The following is an 18,127-nucleotide window of genomic DNA, read 5'->3' as shown; positions in this document are numbered from 1 at the left end:
TTTATGTTCTTAAAGAACACAAGTCATGCGCATGTTCATGAAAATGAGGGGACATTTCTTCACCAGTAGGGGAATTTTGAGAGGAGTGTCTGGGAACCCTGCAGTGCACGGTTACCTGGTTTTCAGTGACACATTGGTCCCTCTGTATTGTGACGCAGTTCACTTGATATTTGTCTTATTCCTCGTATTGTTTAAATATATATATATTATACACGATTAGCATGTCAGTTTTATCAGCTTATTAGAAACACTGTTTTTATTCAGAAACTGATTAAGAACACTACAGTATTCATTTGAACAAGTGACTCTTAACAGTGTGAATGTAGCACTGTTCATGACTGCGTGCCTCTGTTAGAACACACCTCCGTCACACAAGAGGTTATGCAAATATAAATACATGGCACGTCCAACCTGCCCAATATGAAAATGGAAAAGAACTTCTCATTAGGAGAAAAATGAAGCATTTTGTATTTAAATATTAGCAGTGGGAAACACAAGAATATTCCCCAAACGGTGGAAGGCTTTACCCCCGAATGGAGAAGCAGCGCCCTGTATCTGTATTACCTGTTTCCAAACTAATTCAGATGCACAGATGAGTCTATACCATGAAGTGTTGAGTCAGGACCAGCTCCATATTATCCTATCCAAGCACAGGAAATGCAATTGAAATGGGAGATAGGGAACACAACCGAGAGAGACTGAGAGAGAAGTCTGGAATTAAAAGAAGGGAATGGAGCCTCACCTTGCTGATGAACACACACACACACGTATCGTGGTCTGCACCGAATGTTCCATCACCAGGATAAATTACAAAACAAACTGACAGGGTTCTACAGTAGCATTTTATTTATTTATTATTGTGTCCCTCTCAAACAGTAACAGAGGTAAACATGTTAGGGCTGCAAGGTTAAATAGAGAGGAGGCGTGATGCGCTGCTCTCAAGTGCTGGTCCCAGTGGTTGTGGACCCGGTCCAGCTTAGTGCTCCCCACCCTCGTAGCCAGTGGGGAGAGCGTTCACATGAGAGTTATGGAACAAGCTGTGGTTCCCGTCGCCCCAGGGGAAGGGCTGCAGGGAGGGGAGAGAGAGAGAGAGAGAACGTTAGCTGACCATCACAAATACACCTGGTTCCAACTGTACAAAACCCTTCATCGTACATGAATCCCACAACACTAACAGCAGGTTTGTTAAGTTTCCAAGGACTTACTGAAGCAGCACCGATGGGCTGTTAGCACCACTTCTTCCCAGCAACGTTTGAATTGTATTACAATACGGTATTGATTTCTACATTCATTCAAATCTTCTCTTCACACATCAAGAGGGCCTACATTGTAACGCTAACATGACACTGCTTAATAAGTCTGACCAAATTCAGACATCTATTCACTGCACACCCATTAGTTTTGTATTGCCATTCACTTAAACAATTTGCCATTGACAGGCACATGCAGATAACATTAGATGGAATGGTATATTATTTAAAATACACAGGAGACCCTGATATTAATGCAGACTCTTTCAAATGTAAATATCACATTAAAATGAGCTATACTGTTTAATTCTCCTTATTTAACTATATTAAATATATAGCACAGGGTGCTGCATAAGATTTTCACCAACTCAAGGACACAGCAGCCAGTCTGACCCCTGCTGGAGCGGGTACCAGCGTGTGTAACTCAAGGACACAGCAGCCAGTCTGACCCCTGCTGGAGCGGGTACCAGCGTGTGTAACTCAAGGCCACACAGCCAGTCTGACCCCTGCTGGAGCGGGTGCCAGCGTGTGTAACTCAAGGACACAGCAGCCAGTCTGACCCCTGCTGGAGCGGGTACCAGCGTGTGTAACTCAAGGACACAGCAGCCAGTCTGACCCCTGCTGGAGCGGGTGCCAGCGTGTGTAACTCAAGGACACAGCAGCCAGTCTGACCCCTGCTGGAGCGGGTACCAGCGTGTGTAACTCAAGGACACAGCAGCCAGTCTGACCCCTGCTGGAGCGGGTACCAGCGTGTGTAACTCAAGGACACAGCAGCCAGTCTGACCCCTGCTGGAGCGGGTACCAGCGTGTGTAACTCAAAGACACAGCAGCCAGTCTGACCCCTGCTGGAGCGGGTACCAGCGTGTGTAACTCAAGGACACAGCAGCCAGTCTGACCCCTGCTGGAGCGGGTACCAGTGTGTGTAACTCAAGGACACAGCAGCCAGTCTGACCCCTGCTGGAGCGGGTACCAGCGTGTGTAACTCAAGGACACAGCAGCCAGTCTGACCCCTGCTGGAGCGGGTACCAGCGTGTGTAACTCAAAGACACAGCAGCCAGTCTGACCCCTGCTGGAGCGGGTGCCAGCGTGTGTAACTCAAGGACACAGCAGCCAGTCTGACCCCTGCTGGAGCGGGTGCCAGCGTGTGTAACTCAAGGACACAGCAGCCAGTCTGACCCCTGCTGGAGCGGGTGCCAGCGTGTGTAACTCAAGGACACAGCAGCCAGTCTGACCCCTGCTGGAGCGGGTACCAGCGTGTGTAACTCAAGGACACAGCAGCCAGTCTGACCCCTGCTGGAGCGGGTACCAGCGTGTGTAACTCAAGGACACAGCAGCCAGTCTGACCCCTGCTGGAGCGGGTACCAGCGTGTGTAACTCAAGGACACAGCAGCCAGTCTGACCCCTGCTGGAGCGGGTACCAGCGTGTGTAACTCAAGGACACAGCAGCCAGTCTGACCCCTGCTGGAGCGGGTACCAGCGTGTGTAACTCAAGGACACAGCAGCCAGTCTGACCCCTGCTGGAGCGGGTACCAGCGTGTGTATCTCAAGGACACAGCAGCCAGTCTGACCCCTGCTGGAGCGGGTACCAGCGTGTGTATCTCAAGGACACAGCAGCCAGTCTGACCCCTGCTGGAGCGGGTACCAGCGTGTGTAACTCAAGGACACAGCAGCCAGTCTGACCCCTGCTGGAGCGGGTACCAGCGTGTGTATCTCAAGGACACAGCAGCCAGTCTGACCCCTGCTGGAGCGGGTGCCAGCGTGTGTAACTCAAGGACACAGCAGCCAGTCTGACCCCTGCTGGAGCGGGTGCCAGCGTGTGTAACTCAAGGACACAGCAGCCAGTCTGACCCCTGCTGGAGCGGGTACCAGCGTGTGTATCTCAAGGACACAGCAGCCAGTCTGACCCCTGCTGGAGCGGGTACCAGCGTGTGTATCTCAAGGACACAGCAGCCAGTCTGACCCCTGCTGGAGCGGGTGCCAGCGTGTGTATCTCAAGGACACAGCAGCCAGTCTGACCCCTGCTGGAGCGGGTGCCAGCGTGTGTATCTCAAGGACACAGCAGCCAGTCTGACCCCTGCTGGAGCGGGTACCAGCGTGTGTATCTCAAGGACACAGCAGCCAGTCTGACCCCTGCTGGAGCGGGTACCAGCGTGTGTATCTCAAGGACACAGCAGCCAGTCTGACCCCTGCTGGAGCGGGTACCAGCGTGTGTATCTCAAGGACACAGCAGCCAGTCTGACCCCTGCTGGAGCGGGTACCAGCGTGTGTAACTCAAGGACACAGCAGCCAGTCTGACCCCTGCTGGAGCGGGTGCCAGCGTGTGTATCTCAAGGACACAGCAGCCAGTCTGACCCCTGCTGGAGCGGGTGCCAGCGTGTGTAACTCAAGGACACAGCAGTGATGTGAGCGGAGCGGTTACCTTGCTGCGAATCTGCAGGTGTGGGTAGGCGATAAACTCCGGCCGGTCGTGGGAGTGATGCTGCATCTTCAGGTAAGTGTTGAGCATGCAGACCCCCACCGCTGGCAGAGCCACCACGAAGGACAGGATCTTCCATGTGCGCGCTGCAAGCAACACAAGACATGTGAAATATATAATCCAAAAAAGAAACCAAAACGAGGAGGCCCTCAGAGTCACTTCTATAATACAATACCAACTAGGATGCAACACACCTAGTACCAAATGTATCACCCTTACTATATTAAAGAAACAAATTCTAAATGTATTTACAAAAATAGTCAAACTGCACACAGCTACTTCCCGTCGCGCAGCGCTTATTTTTTTTTTTTTTTTTTTTTTTTTTTTAAGCACTCAAAACTTAACTCCGAAACCTACCCCTAGACCTAACTCACTATTAAACGATGTGACTATTATTTCAACACCCTCTAGTGGCTAATACATCCAACGTTCACCCCCTGCATCGAAAGATAATACTTGGCAATATTTTTACCTATATTTCAAAAAATTCATAACTACTGTATTTAACTCACTTTATTTTTTTAAACGAACTATTAATGCTTAACTACAAAAAGGCAGAATTTTTTCTTTGAGTGTGTGAGATAGATAGATAGATGGTGATACCGTAATGCACTGCAATGTCATTTTGTATGAATGCATTTAATTGCACGTTCGGTCAAGCCAATTTCTCAGCATCCCCAAGACACCCGATATATTTTGCAAGCACGACTAGTCTAAGCAAGACTGTCAAACAGATCTCGGTCAAGTTTTATAGGAGCACCATGTCCCGATAACTAAGCTAACGCCGGGTAAGCAATCAACAACATCGCTCTCGGGTCGCCCAAGTGAGGTGTCGTGTCAGGGTTTCTAAGGCGGTGTAGAGGACACTGAAAAACATACACGCTGAACACAGCGTACGACCCCCTCGCTAAACAGTGCGAATAAGGACAGCTGCGAGAGGTAGCGCTCCCGTCCCGCCGCCCCTCGCAAGGTCACCGATCGCCAGCACTTGCTTAGGTTTTCACATTCTCTGCGCTTCCTCTTCGTTTGGTGAATCACGAGGGGACGCCCTTCTTCTTACCAGCCTGGTGTGGCTCGCCGTGCGCGGCGGCTGAGAGCTGCCGGGTCTGGGCGCTGAAAGTCCGCAGAAGAGGTTGTAAGAGTCGCCCTGCTGCCGCCATCTTGGAGTCTCTGGTGTGAATGATCAGGGACAGGAAACGGAAGAAGCTTGCTTTTTTTTTTTCCTTCCTGTACCGCTACAGTAAATCTTTTTGTTTGTATATAGTATTATTATTTATTTACTCGTATAATCATAACTATATTGTATATTTTATGTGATTATACATATTACATTCGTAATTTAAAAAAAAAATATCAGAATATAAAAACGGTTCTGGGTAAGTGTGACGTAATGTATCGCGGACGTAAATCAAGACAGTACTGAAATACTTCACTGTGATTGGTTGGTTTCTTATTTTATTATTATGTATTTCTTAGCAGACTTACAGGTATTGCAGGGCAGTACATGGTTACAATGTAAAACATATTAAATACATTATACTAGTTTTGAGTAATTGTAAATAATACTACTAAAATACAATATGAAATAAGATGCAACAATTTATATCTTCGACATTAGTGCAAGGACAGTGCATGAGCTGAGGGTCCAGTAACGTGGTGCTGAGGTCAGGTGATACAGTGCAGAGTAGGAGGGGTAAAAATCACAGTGTGGTTCCCTGATGGCTTTCAGAGTGCGGGGCTCAACGAATGCATCCATTATGCACACAGTGAAGAGACATGCTGTTAAACTGTAATGCTCAGAGTGGCCACTGGGAGGCAGGCTACCACCGTCTTTCCCACGAAGATGCTATAAAGCCATCTATGTTACTAACTATAGTGACTTTTTTTTTTTTTAACTGACCAAGCAAGGATTGCTTTTTTGACAGAAATCCTGCTGCGATTTCAACACCAGAGTTCTGACTGCTTCTTGCAGGCAGTAATAAAAAATATGACTGAAAAAATAATTTTTTTTTTAAGTAATATTAAAGTGTAAACATGAATGTGCACACAAGGTACCAGATTTTGAAATCATTTCAATTGCTATTTTTAAACCTGCAATTGCTATAAAATACTATTACGTAGAAAATACAAATATAATACAAATAGAAATACTATATAACAACGTTTACATGACAAAGCAGAAAACTTTTTTAAACGTCACTTTTCTGTGTTTACATGATTAACGATAGAAAGTCTAATTAGAATTCAACTGTATACATGGATTGAAGTTTTCGGAAAACGCAGGATATTTTCGCATGCAAAGTACTGTAGTAGCCTAAGTACGATTTGAAGACCATACATTTCTGCGACAGAACGGAGACCAATCCAATAACTCAAGTGCTTTATCGAAGAGTCAGGTCTTAAATTCAAATATTACTATCCTGTACCTCTATTCAGATTCCCCACAATGTGCAGTCAGCCTTTCCAACAGCTCATCCTGTTCTGTATTACTAGTTTCTTGTGCAGACTTTATTTTAAATTCTCACGTCATTTTAAAGCTGTTAAGCATTCGCTGCTTCAGTATGGGCTATTAACAAATACATACGGACTTTAACAAACGCATTACTTTATCCTGACCTAGACAAACGGAAGCATGCAGACTGGCTGCAGATTATTATTATTATTTTCTCCGTTTATTAAAACCACGCGCAGAATGAAGGTCAGAGTTTGCACATGTGCAGTACGCTATTGGAATACGTTTTCTGAAAAGTGTCTTTACATTACATACATTTTGCTAGTTTTCGGAATCGGACATTTCTAGGTGTTGTTTTCCGAAAACTGACTTCAGGAATATTCCGATACATTTTCCGAAAACCGCGTTTACATGACATTTGATATCGGAATTAGTTTTCAGAAAACTTAATTTTCCTAACAATATCGTAATTCTCATGCGCATGTAAACGCACTTATTTACACGAACCCTTACGCCCTTGTGAACAAATACAAGTCAAATAAGAAACGGACACAATCGGATAGGTTGTAAGGATTATTTATGAACAATACTAAAAAAATAACAGAAATATACACAATAAAACAATCGTTTAAAAAAAAACCACATACAACGAATAAAAAACATTTGTAAGCAGTCTAATGCACTCATACTAAACACACGATCTCTGCGAGATGGATGATAAATAGGGGTCTGCTTAAACTCGGGAAATGTATGTATTTCTACCTCGCGGCGATTACAAATGCAAATCACTGAATGCACACTGCGCTTACCTCGACTATGGAAAATGTGTGTGTGTGTATATATATATATATAAACGAATACCGAGCAGAAAAAAGGCGAAAGTCACTACAAAAGCAAAGCTGAACTCTGATCGCTGGAACATCTCTCCCACACAGCAAACACGCCTTCCGCAGCGCCCCGTCCAATGAGCGACCGAGAAGGTTCCCGCGTTCTAACAATCCCGTGCTTTGATTGGTACAATGTTGGAACAATGCTAAACAAGCACGCAATCTGATTGGTCGAGTGTTCTAACGTTAGTACAATGTTGGAACAAATTTTAAAACAAGCACGCAATCTGATTGGTCGAGTGCTCTAACGTTGGTACAATGTTGGAACAAATTTTAAAACAAGCACCACTGTTTGGATGTGTTTTTTTTTTTTTTTTTTAAACGCCTGGAGTAGGTTTCAGTATTAAAGCCATGCATTGGCGAGGTTTACATGTGAGTGTCTCACACTCTGATTGATGATGTTTACCTCCTAACTGATCTTCAAAATAAAAAGACACAATATTTCTCTTTATAATAACTGAACGGCAGCTTCCTGTAACTGCATTGTTTTGTGTTAGTTTAACCCTTCTAAAAAAGCAGAGCTGCGATTTACATTAGCTAATAGAGCTGAGATTTACATTAGCTAGTAGATATGAGTGAGGCAATGGCTGCCAGTGCAGCAGGGATTAGAACAGGACAATAATGTTCCAACAACAGTTAACCGTTTGAGTAAACCAGTACAGCACTGCTAGGGAAGGAGAAGGACCTAGGGGAGGGACGGGGGTCTGGTTTCAACTGACGAGCTGCTCCTCCACCTAGGGGCTTTAAACAGCAAGCTGAAAATGTCTCCAATTACGGCAGTCCCTCATGTGAAACCACGCCCCTCAGATGGGAACTAGACTCAGCCGCACTGCTATTGTACGTCACGACAAAGGGAAGTCCCAGCCTGCATAACTCCCAGCACCCTCTCGTGCAGAGAGCTACAAATGGATCTGCGAAAGGGTGTTTTTTGGGGGTGCGGGTGGGGGGGGGGGTGCAAAGTTGTGATGTAATTGGACTGTGTTTTGTTGAGTGTATATAGGGGTACACATTAAAACACACTATTATAGAACAGAGGAAGCATGGTAACTGCTCCACCACAGCTGCAGGACTTGGGAGTGTGTCGCGCTATATAGAGTTCCTGTCCTCAGAGTGTATTTGTGCTCGCTTCGGCAGCACATATACTAAAATTGGAACGATACAGAGAAGATTAGCATGGCCCCTGCGCAAGGATGACACGCAAATTCGTGAAGCGTTCCATATTTTTACTTTCGTTATTTAGGAAAAATAAAAAAAAACATACTTTTAAGTCGTCCCGATGTGCCAGGCAGTGTTGTGTGATACACTGGCATTACAGATTCTGTCCTGCCCCCCGTCGGTGAGATGAGAGGAGGTTAAAAGCTCTAAAACCATGAACGCAGACCAGCCCGGCTCTTTAGCATAGCTGTTAAGAGACTCGCTTGCAGTTACGGCTCACACCCAGCCTCCACCCTGGTACACCAGCAATGTTAATTCCTCAGCTGAAACTCTTCCACTTACACCAAAAAAGCAAAGAAAAGGAGCAGAGGATGGTTTGGATCCATGGAGCTCTGGGTTATGGGCCAGCGCGCTTCCACAGTGCCACTCTGCTGCACGGGGTTAGAGGCCAGTTTGTACACTACTTATGTGTCAGTCCAAATGAATGATTATCTCAGGAGGACACATGCCTTAATCAGGATATTTTACAAGGACAGTTTGTACAAATGGCCAGCACACAGTAAACAACTTTTAAACCATGGTAAACGATGGTAAATGCATAGTATAACCACTCTTAGCCAAGGACGGTTTACTTGGCGCCATGACCAGGTGCTGCGATGTTTGGCATTTGCATTGGAAGACAAGCTTAACATGACCAATAAGTTGCCACCTGTTCCATCAAAACATTACCCCCAAAGGACAACATTCCTCCGCCCAGGAGAGCAACCACCAAGAAAAGGTGTTAAAGCCAGTCCTTGCCCAGGACAACTGGAAGCTGCTAGAGACTGGAAAATGCTGGCAGATGTTGGTCAACGGCTTATTTTTCCACCTGAGATTGACACCACTAACCTTCGACCAGATATTGTCTTGTGGTCTGGATCAGCATGCCTTGTTCACCTGGTAGAGTTAACAGTGCCATGGGAGGATGCTGTAGATGAGGCGTATGAGAGGAAGAAACCGCGGTATGCTCAACTAGCCGCTGAAGCGGAACAGCGAGGATGGAGAGTCCGGGTTTACCCAGTGGAGGTGGGTTGTCGAGGATTTGTGGCACACTCTACAACCCGGTTTTTCAGAGACGTCGCATTTAGTGGCCAAGAGTTGCATCGCACATTGAAGAACTTATCTGAAGCAGCAGAGAGGAGCAGCAACTGGCTGTGGTTGAGACGGAATGATTCTGGCTGGGGATCTCAAGCACAATAGAAAGAAAGAAACGCTGATGTATGGGTAAGTAAGCTGGGCTGAATTGAGTGGGGGACGGAGGGGGGTGATGCTGGGACGCCAGAATCACCGTCGAGCCCTCTTGAGGTGTTGTGGGCTAGTTCAAATCAGCATGAAGTTTTAACATCTACTCCAGTGTAACGGAAATCATAATCTTGGGAAAGAATATCTATTCATAAAAAGTGTTACAAAGTCAATTAAAAGCAGTGTTCCCAGTCTGTTTCAGGACGCACCTCTCTACCTGTCCTTTTAAAACAATGACCCCGTCCCTCACTGCTGAACCCGAGGCTTCTCCATGGAGCTTCCCAGATGAGAGGAAGCACACAAGCAGCCACTTCCTCAGCATTCTCTCAAGGCTAGAAGGAGATTCCTGCGCTAAGGTAACAAGGTTAACAAAGGGCAGTTTCTTTCTCCCTCTCTCTGTCTGTGCTTTGCCTGTTTTTAAGAAGCTGATTGATTTGGAGCAGAGCAGAAAGGGGGCAGGATCCCTCATCACCTTTCATGTGGAAAGAAAGCTGCAGCTCTGGGTCAGAAGTCACCGGGGCAACGTTTTCTTCTGAATTGCCTGGAGAATTTCCAAGTTTCTCTTTTATTAGTGCAAAACGGTATGGAGTAACTACATTGACTGCCCTTTAATGGCCATGGAGGTAATTAAAAAACAAAAAAGTTACTTCTAGTGTACATCCCTGGGAAGATATAACAGGTGTGATTTACTACTGTAAAATCACAGTGTGGTTCCCAGATGGCTTTCAGAGTGTGGGGCTGAAGAAATGGGGATTGAATCCATTATGCACACACTGAAGAGACATGCTGTTAAACTGTAATTCTTAGAATGGCCACTGGGAGACAGGCTACCACTGTTTGGATGTTTTTTTGAAATGCTTGGAGTAGGTTTCAGTATTAAAGCCATGCATTGGCGAGGTTTACATGTGAGTGTCTCACACTCTGATTGATGATGTTTACCTCCTAACTGATCTGCAAAATAAAAAATAACACAATAATGTTCCAACAACAATTAAACTTTCGAATAACAATACAAGTTAAGTTCTAGCAATCTTCTTAAAGCTAATGCAGATATTTAGTTTGCTGTCCTCATGTTAAAGCGTTTTACTAAAAAGCAGTTTGCAGTTTTGCTGTTAGATCAGTTGCTAGTTTTTTTATACTTCAGTTTCATTTTACTTAGGTTTAAGTTTCTGTAAACCAGTACAGCACTGCAAGGGAAGGAGAAGGACTTAGGGGAGGGACGAGGGTCTGGTTTCAACTGACGAGCTGCTGCTCCACCTAGGGGCTTTAAACAGCAAGCTGAAAATGTCTCCAATTACGGCAGTCCCTCATGTGAAACCACGCCCCTCAGATGGGAACTAGACTCAGCCGCACTGCTATTGTACGTCACGACAAAGGGAAGTCCCAGCCTGCATAACTCCCAGCACCCTCTCGTGCAGAGAGCTACAAATGGATCTGCGAAAGGGTGTTTTTTGGGGGTGCGGGTGGGGGGGGTGCAAAGTTGTGATGTAATTGGACTGTGTTTTGTTGAGTGTATATAGGGGTACACATTAAAACACACTATTATAGAACAGAGGAAGCATGGTAACTGCTCCACCACAGCTGCAGGACTTGGGAGTGTGTTGCGCTATATAGAGCTCCTGTCCTCAGAGTGTATTTGTGCTCGCTTCGGCAGCACATATACTAAAATTGGAACGATACAGAGAAGATTAGCATGGCCCCTGCGCAAGGATGACACGCAAATTCGTGAAGCGTTCCATATTTTTACTTTCGTTATTTAGGAAAAATAAAAAAAAACATACTTTTAAGTCGTCCCGATGTGCCAGGCAGTGTTGTGTGATACACTGGCATTACAGATTCTGTCCTGCCCCCTGTCGGTGAGATGAGAGGAGGTTAAAAGCACAGGAAATTAAACTTCTAAATGACTTTTACAGTCACATTTTGAAATTTGATTGGCTCACAGTGGCCATGTTTTTTTTTAATGTAGCGACTTGCTTTGAATAAACTTGATAGACAACCTTGCCAAGGCTATGTATGCAAAGTTTCACTTAAATCGGCATAATGGTTTCAGATGTGTAAACATGGTTAGAATATTTTTTGACAAATCCAATATGGCTGCCAAAACATGTGACCAAACGACTTGAGATGAACAAATCTAAATATAGGCAATAAGGGTAGTGTGTGCTCCAAGTTTCACATCTCTACCGTAAACTGTTATGGAGAAGATTTTTTTTAATTGTCCATAATTCTCGAAAAATCCAATATGGCCACCAAACCATGTGACCTAATACCTTCATTTTCGCTCTGACACAACTTCCCAAAGGCCTTTACCATCATACCAAGTTTTGTGAGTTTTCGTGCAACAGTGTTGATTTTACAGACATACGGAAGTTTGGCTCAAAAAATCCAGCATGGCTGCCAAACCATGTGACCAATCAACTTAATTATTTTGTTGACATTAATTTCTCATAGGCCTCTACTACTGGATGAAGTTCATCACTCTACCACATTGTATCATAGAGAAACACTGAAATATATGCAAGTTGACCATTCAATATGGCTGCCAAACTACGCTACAGATTTTCTTCTCTTGAACAAATCTGAATATAGGCCATGAGGGGAGTATGTGCACCAAGTTTCGCAGGAAACGGTTTTGGAGAAGATTTTTTACAATTGGCCAAAATTCTTGAAAAAATCCAATATGGCTGCCAAACCATGTGACCTGTGACCTATCATTTTCGCTCTGACACAACCTCCCAAAGGCCTCTACCACCCTACCAAGTTTAATGAGTTTTCGTGCAACAGTTTTCATTTTATGCAACTTTTAAGTTTTCTTGGCGGAAAAAATAAGTTGCCAGCAACTTTACGGCTTCCAGTACCAGTACCAGTAACAGCACCAGTACCAAACACTTTAGCAAATAGTGCAGAATGCCAGTACCAGTACCAAACACTTTAGAAAGTAGTGCAGAATGCCATTTTTACATAGTAACCATGACCCTATCTGCACTCTATAATGTTATAAGCCAGTTTTACATTTGACCTTTAGGAGAGGTCAGAGGTCACAGGCAATGAACATTTTTTATAGATCATACATGGGTTACTATATGTGTTCCATAGTAACCATGGCCCTATCTGCACTCTACAAAGAGTTATAAGCCACTTTTACATTTGACCTTTAGGAGAGGTCAAAGGTCACGAGCAATGGAATTTTTTGATAGATCATACATGGGCTACTATAAGTGTTCCATAGTAACCATGGCCCCATCTGCACTCTACAAGGAGTTATTAGCCACTTTTACATTTGACCTTTAGAAGAGGTCAAAGGTCACGAGCAATGGAATTTTTTGATAGATCATACATGGGTTACTATATGTGTTCCATAGTAACCATGGCCCTATCTGCACCCTACAAGGAGTTATTAGCCACTTTTACATTTGACCTTTAGAAGAGGTCAAAGGTCACGAGCAATGGAATTTTTTGATAGATCATACATGGGTTACTATATGTGTTCCATAGTAACCATGGCCATGTCTGCACTCTACAAGGAGTTATTAGCCAGTTTTGTAAGTTAATGATGTCATCCTTTGTGGCTGCCATGTTTTTTTTTTATTGTAGCAACTTCCCTTGAACAACTAACAAAGACAACCACACTTAAGATCACGTGTGCCAATTTTTGGTTCAATCGGACTAGCGGTTTCAGAGACAAAGTTTTTGTAAGCTAGTTTTGTATGTTGATGATGTCATCCAATGTGGCGGCCATGTTTTTTATTGTAGCAACTTCCCTTGAACACCCTTTAAAGACAACAACACAACGATCATGTGTACCATTGTGTTTGGTTCAATCGGACTAGCGGTTTGGGAGAAGAAGGTCTTTGTAGTTTGTGATCATGACGTCTATACCATGTGATTATAACGTCATGCAGCATGGCCACCATACCACACAACCTATCAGCTTCTTATGAACACCACTTAATCTTGGACTATCCCTCAACAAGTATACCAACTTTCAGCACTCTGCAATAAGTGTTTTTCCAAAGACCAAAACCACGTGACCTACGAAATGTTCAATTAACATCTACCAACTTCCCATAAGCATCGACCATCCGACCGAATTTCGTCAGTTTTAGAGCAATTTTTGGCGGAAATAATAAGAATAATCCCAGCAATAACAATAGGCTTCCCAGCTTTAGCTGGGAAGCCTAATAAAAATCCTAACAGAAACAATAGGCTTCCCAGCCATGAGCTCGGAAGCCTAATTAAAAGCAGTGTTCCCAGTCTGTTTCAGGATGCACCTCTCTACCTGTCCTTTTAAAACAATGACCCCGTCCCTCACTGCTGAACCCGAGGCTTCTCCGTGGAGCTTCCCAGATGAGAGGAAGCACACAAGCAGCCACTTCCTCAGCATTCTCTCAAGGCTAGAAGGAGATTCCTGCGCTAAGGTAGCAAGAGCTGAATATCATGGTAAAGCATAGGAAAGTGTGGTGTATGCCAAAGCCCTGAGAAAGAATGGTACAAGAATGATACAGTTTGCATTACAGTTTCAATGAGAATCTTACAAGTACAATTCAGCATGCTTGCTCCTGTGATTAGTGTCAGTTGTAAACGGGCTGCTGAAAGACAGGAAGCAGCACCCAGCCAGCCCTGCCCCAGCTCTCTGAATAGCGGTTGGATGGCTGCTCCACAAATCTACTTTAACCATGTTTCTGTGAGAGCGCTCCTCTGATTCGTCAGAGACAATGCCTGGGGTGACCCCCTCTGACAAAAGGAACCGCTCCCATTGGTGCTTCCAGAATAAAAGAGCTGGGAATTAGCACAGGTTTTATGTTGCAAATGAAGGCAGACAGTTTCTCCAGGTGGGAATGGCACTGCCTATTGTGTGACAGGCTGCCTTTGTCCCTGCTGTGCTTTGGCTCTGAAAGAATGAAAACTTCTCTCCTTCCTCCCCTCAGGAGAGCTGCGCACACAGGGACAGCCACTGTACAGCGAGCCAACTGAGGAGGCATGAAACCGACCCCATTCGCTGAGAAAAAAGTAACCAGTTCTCATAGGAAAAAGCTTGCCAGGCTCCTTCACAGCCGGGTGAGAAACCCCTACCCATGTGCCTGCTCAGCAGGGAAGACTGCAGGCAACTTTTACTGGCACTCGTAGGGGGCATTTCAAGCAATTTTAAAAAAGTACTGTAGCTTGATCAAAGATCGTCAACAATTTGTGGCTTGAATTATTCTCACGGCGGAAATTGCTTTGAAGTGTCATCTGCAACAAGTTGCTGCACAAGTTGCTTGATGCATTTAAATGGGATTATTTTTTCCTTTGATTTACACAACCTACTCAACACTTTCAATGTGTGAAAAAATGGGGGAGAGGTGAAAAAACAAATCAATTAAAAATAAAAACCTGAAAAGTCTTCATTAGATAAATATTCACCCCCTTTGCTATGACACTCCTAAATAAGCTCAGGTGCAACCAATTGTCTTCGAAATTCACACAATAAGTTAAAGGGAGTTCATCTGTGTGCAATAAAAGTGGTTCACATGATTTCAGATTAAATACACCTGTCTCTGTAAGGTCCCACAGTTGGGTAGTGCATTCAAAGCAAAGATACTACCATGAAGACCAAGGAGCTTTCAAAACAACTCCGGGGTAAAGTTGTGGAAAGGCACCGATCAGGGGAGGGGTATAAAAAGATTTCAAAGGCATTGAATATCCCTTGGAGCACAGTCAAGTCGATCATTAAGAAGTGGAAGGTATAGGGCACCACCCAGAATCTGTTTAGAGCAGGCTGTCCTCCCAAACTGAGCAGCCGGGTAAGAAGGGCATTGGTCAGAGAAGCCAGCAAGAGGCCAATGACAACTCTGAAAGACCTACATCATTCCATGGCTGAGATGGAAGAAACTGTCCATGTGTCAACAATAGCTCAGGTACTCCACAAATCTGGCCTGTATGGAAGAGTGGCAAGGAGGAAGCCATTTCTGAAAAAAGCCCATGTAAAATCCCGCTTGGAATTTGCAAAAAGGCATGTGGGAGACTCTGAAAAGATGTGGCAAAAGATTCAGTGGTCCGATGAAATAAAAATTTGGCCTAAATGCAAAGCGTTATGTCTGGCGCAAACCCAACATAGCACATCACCCAGGTAACACCATCCCTACTGTGAAGCATGGTGGTGGCAGCATCATGCTATGGGGATGCTTTTCATCGGCAGGGACTGGGAAGCTTGTCAGGGTAGAGGGCAAACTGGATGGAGGTAAATACAGGGTAATCCTTGAGGAAAACCTGCTTCAGTCTGCAAAAGACCTAAGACTGGGACGGAGATTCACCTTTCAGCAGGACAATGACCCCAAGCACACAGCCAAAGCGACTCTGGAGTGGCTTAAAAACAAGAAAGTGAATGTCCTAGAGTGGCCCAGTCAAAGCCTGGACATGAATCTGATTGAGAATCTGTGGCAAGACTGGAAGATTGCTGTCCACCAACAATCCCCATCCAACTTGACAGAGCTTGAACAATTTTACCAAGAAGAATGGACGATTATTGCACGATCCCGATGTGCAAACCTGGTAGAGACTTACCCCAAAAGACTCACAGCTGTAACTGCTGCCAAAGGTGGTTCTATTTTTCTAGTTTATTTTTTATTTTTCATTAACTGTTTTTCCACAATAAAAATTATCTTGCCTCTTCAAAGTGTTGAGTAGGTTGTATAAATCAAAGGAAAAAAATCCCATTTAAATGCATCAAGAATTCCGGTTGTAACACAACAAACTGAAAACGTCCAAGGGGGGTGAATACTTACTATAGGCACTGTAGTGGTTGTTTCTTTTTGTCAGTATTTGTGTTTTGCTGTCGTTTCATAAAACTCATCACACAAACACATACAGTGCTTTCTTTTTACACCACACACCCAAAAAACAACAGTTTGGTTAGAACTGTGGTCCAAATCAACACAGAGAATCACAGGGGGGTTCCAAATGGAGATTCCAGGACCGTACTATTAACATGTATTTCATTGTATCTAGGGTATTACACCTATACTGCTTGAGTGCAGTCTCGTGGAGCCGTGCAGGTTTTCGTCCCAGCCCTGTCTGTTTGAATCGTCCTCCGATCGACTCGCTAGCTTCCCATCACAGTAAATCTGCGCAGAAGAAGAGCACCCGTGCAAATGGAAATGGAGTGCATTTGAAGTTTTAAAAATGATAGTGCAATTAAAAACTATAGCCTAAAACCTGAAAGCTGAAGACGGTTTAGCCACAGTATATCCGGTTTCCTAAAAGATTCACTCGCACATCCTTGACTCCGCCCCCTCCCCCTCCAGGCTGAGCTGCGTGCAGGTGAGCGGTCTCCGTGGCGCCCAGGTATGTGGGCGGAGTCTCCAGTGCCAGGTGCCTGGTTACCTGCCTGGTTGTTTGAAACCGGATCCCCATTTCAGACATGGCACTCCAAGCAGATGTACCAGGGGCTCAACTTTCACAGGCATTTAATAATTTATTTGGAACAAAACGGTTTTGACAGCAAACTTGTTTGTGTATTAAGTTTGTCTTTTATGTTTCAGAAGTGCTGTCTGGGAATTGGGGTGGATGAATAAAATGAAGCTGTGTGTGTATGTGCCTGGTGTTAATTGTAGTGCAAGGTGAGGCTCAGTTACAAATATATGTCTGAGAGAGGCTTTGGAAAGAGACAGCGATCACAGTGTTTAAACCATGAATAAATTATAGCTGCCAATTCCGCTGCGATATTTAATATTATTTCTTATCAGGTTTGTCGCAGCTGAGGCCCAGTTGTAAACGAATACAGATCCCTGCTTGTCCTCTTTGTTCAGTGTATATAATTACAGATTACACAGCAGAGCCATTCTCCTGCTTTTAGACAATAATACCCTGGCGTGTCTGTGAAAGGTGCTCTGTGCAGGTAACTAAGAGGCAGGGCCTTTGGAAACCTGATGAGAATCGCCACTGAACTTCAAAAAGGTTCCCACAAGAAAAACTGCAGCTAAACTGAATGTGGTAGACTGTTCATGTGTGTCAGTGTGTGTTTAACTGGCAACGCAGTAAGTGTTTAAATAGAGTGATATGCAGTGTCCCTCATGACATATAAACGATAGGGAAACTGCAGTCTAACAGCACTGCAGCCTATACCTGATTTTTCATATGGTTCTACGATAAACTACAGTTTTTAGGAAATGGAAAACTATTTAAAAAATATATAGATTGCCTTGGGATCTCAAATACATGACATTTGTTTATGTTTTCCTGTCCGAAATGACACCACTGCAGTAAACTGATCAGCGTGGAGCACTGTATTTAGATGTGAATAAGACTTCATTGGCAATCAGTGCTGCTGCTGTGTGGACATAGTTAGGGTTAAGCTGAGGGAACACAAAGCCACTTTTTCAGGAACAGTGGCTTGAAACCTGGGTTCAGGAGACCTAGTTTGAGGCAACTTTGCTGTTTCAAATGCCAAGTCCTCCCTGGTGTGCCGTGCAGTGATCTGAAAACAAGTTGCAAGCCACAGACACAGTCTTATCAGACACTGGTTTGGGGATCTGCTGCAGTTGTGAAGCTGGGCCTGTCCTGGCAGGCAGGGTGTGAGAGAGGGAAGCCAGCCAGTCCCACTAAAAATAGGCAGGTTTGTGTCAGGAGGAATTGTGTTGATAGCTCC

General features: G+C 44.5%; 1 protein-coding gene and 2 non-coding genes across 3 annotated transcripts; 2 read left to right on the top strand and 1 right to left on the bottom strand.

Annotated features, from left to right (window-relative positions):
• Positions 1-828: 828 nt before the first annotated feature.
• LOC131739361 (cytochrome c oxidase subunit 6A, mitochondrial-like) lies at positions 829-4,937 on the bottom strand. Its single transcript, XM_059032888.1, has 3 exons — positions 4,787-4,937; positions 3,670-3,812; positions 829-1,066 (listed from the first exon to the last, which is right to left on the bottom strand). The coding sequence occupies exons 1-3, from the start codon at positions 4,884-4,886 to the stop codon at positions 977-979; spliced, it is 333 nt and encodes a 110-aa protein (XP_058888871.1). The 5' UTR covers positions 4,887-4,937; the 3' UTR covers positions 829-976.
• Positions 4,938-8,183: 3,246 nt separating this feature from the next.
• LOC131739486 (U6 spliceosomal RNA) lies at positions 8,184-8,290 on the top strand. The gene has a single exon (XR_009330605.1). It is a non-coding gene; the product is annotated as a U6 spliceosomal RNA (small nuclear RNA).
• A 2,849-nt stretch (positions 8,291-11,139) lies between these two features.
• Positions 11,140-11,246, top strand: LOC131739487 (U6 spliceosomal RNA). The gene has a single exon (XR_009330606.1). It is a non-coding gene; the product is annotated as a U6 spliceosomal RNA (small nuclear RNA).
• Positions 11,247-18,127: the final 6,881 nt, after the last annotated feature.

Source organism: Acipenser ruthenus, chromosome 11 (genome assembly GCF_902713425.1).
Source record: "Acipenser ruthenus chromosome 11, fAciRut3.2 maternal haplotype, whole genome shotgun sequence".
NCBI lineage: Eukaryota > Metazoa > Chordata > Actinopteri > Acipenseriformes > Acipenseridae > Acipenser > Acipenser ruthenus.
The sequence above is the reverse complement of the archived record's forward strand: the minus strand, read 5'-3'. Positions and strand labels throughout refer to the sequence as shown.

Excerpts from the sequence above, each read along its gene's own strand:
- LOC131739361 (XM_059032888.1), bottom strand. The coding sequence starts at position 4,886 with ATGGCGGCAGCAGGGCGACTCTTACAACCTCTTCTGCGGACTTTCAGC. Across the intron at positions 3,813-4,786 it reads CGGCGAGCCACACCAGGCTG|CGCGCACATGGAAGATCCTG; the intron begins GTAAGAAGAAGG and ends TGTTGCTTGCAG. Across the intron at positions 1,067-3,669 it reads ACCTGCAGATTCGCAGCAAG|CCCTTCCCCTGGGGCGACGG; the intron begins GTAACCGCTCCG and ends CCCTCCCTGCAG.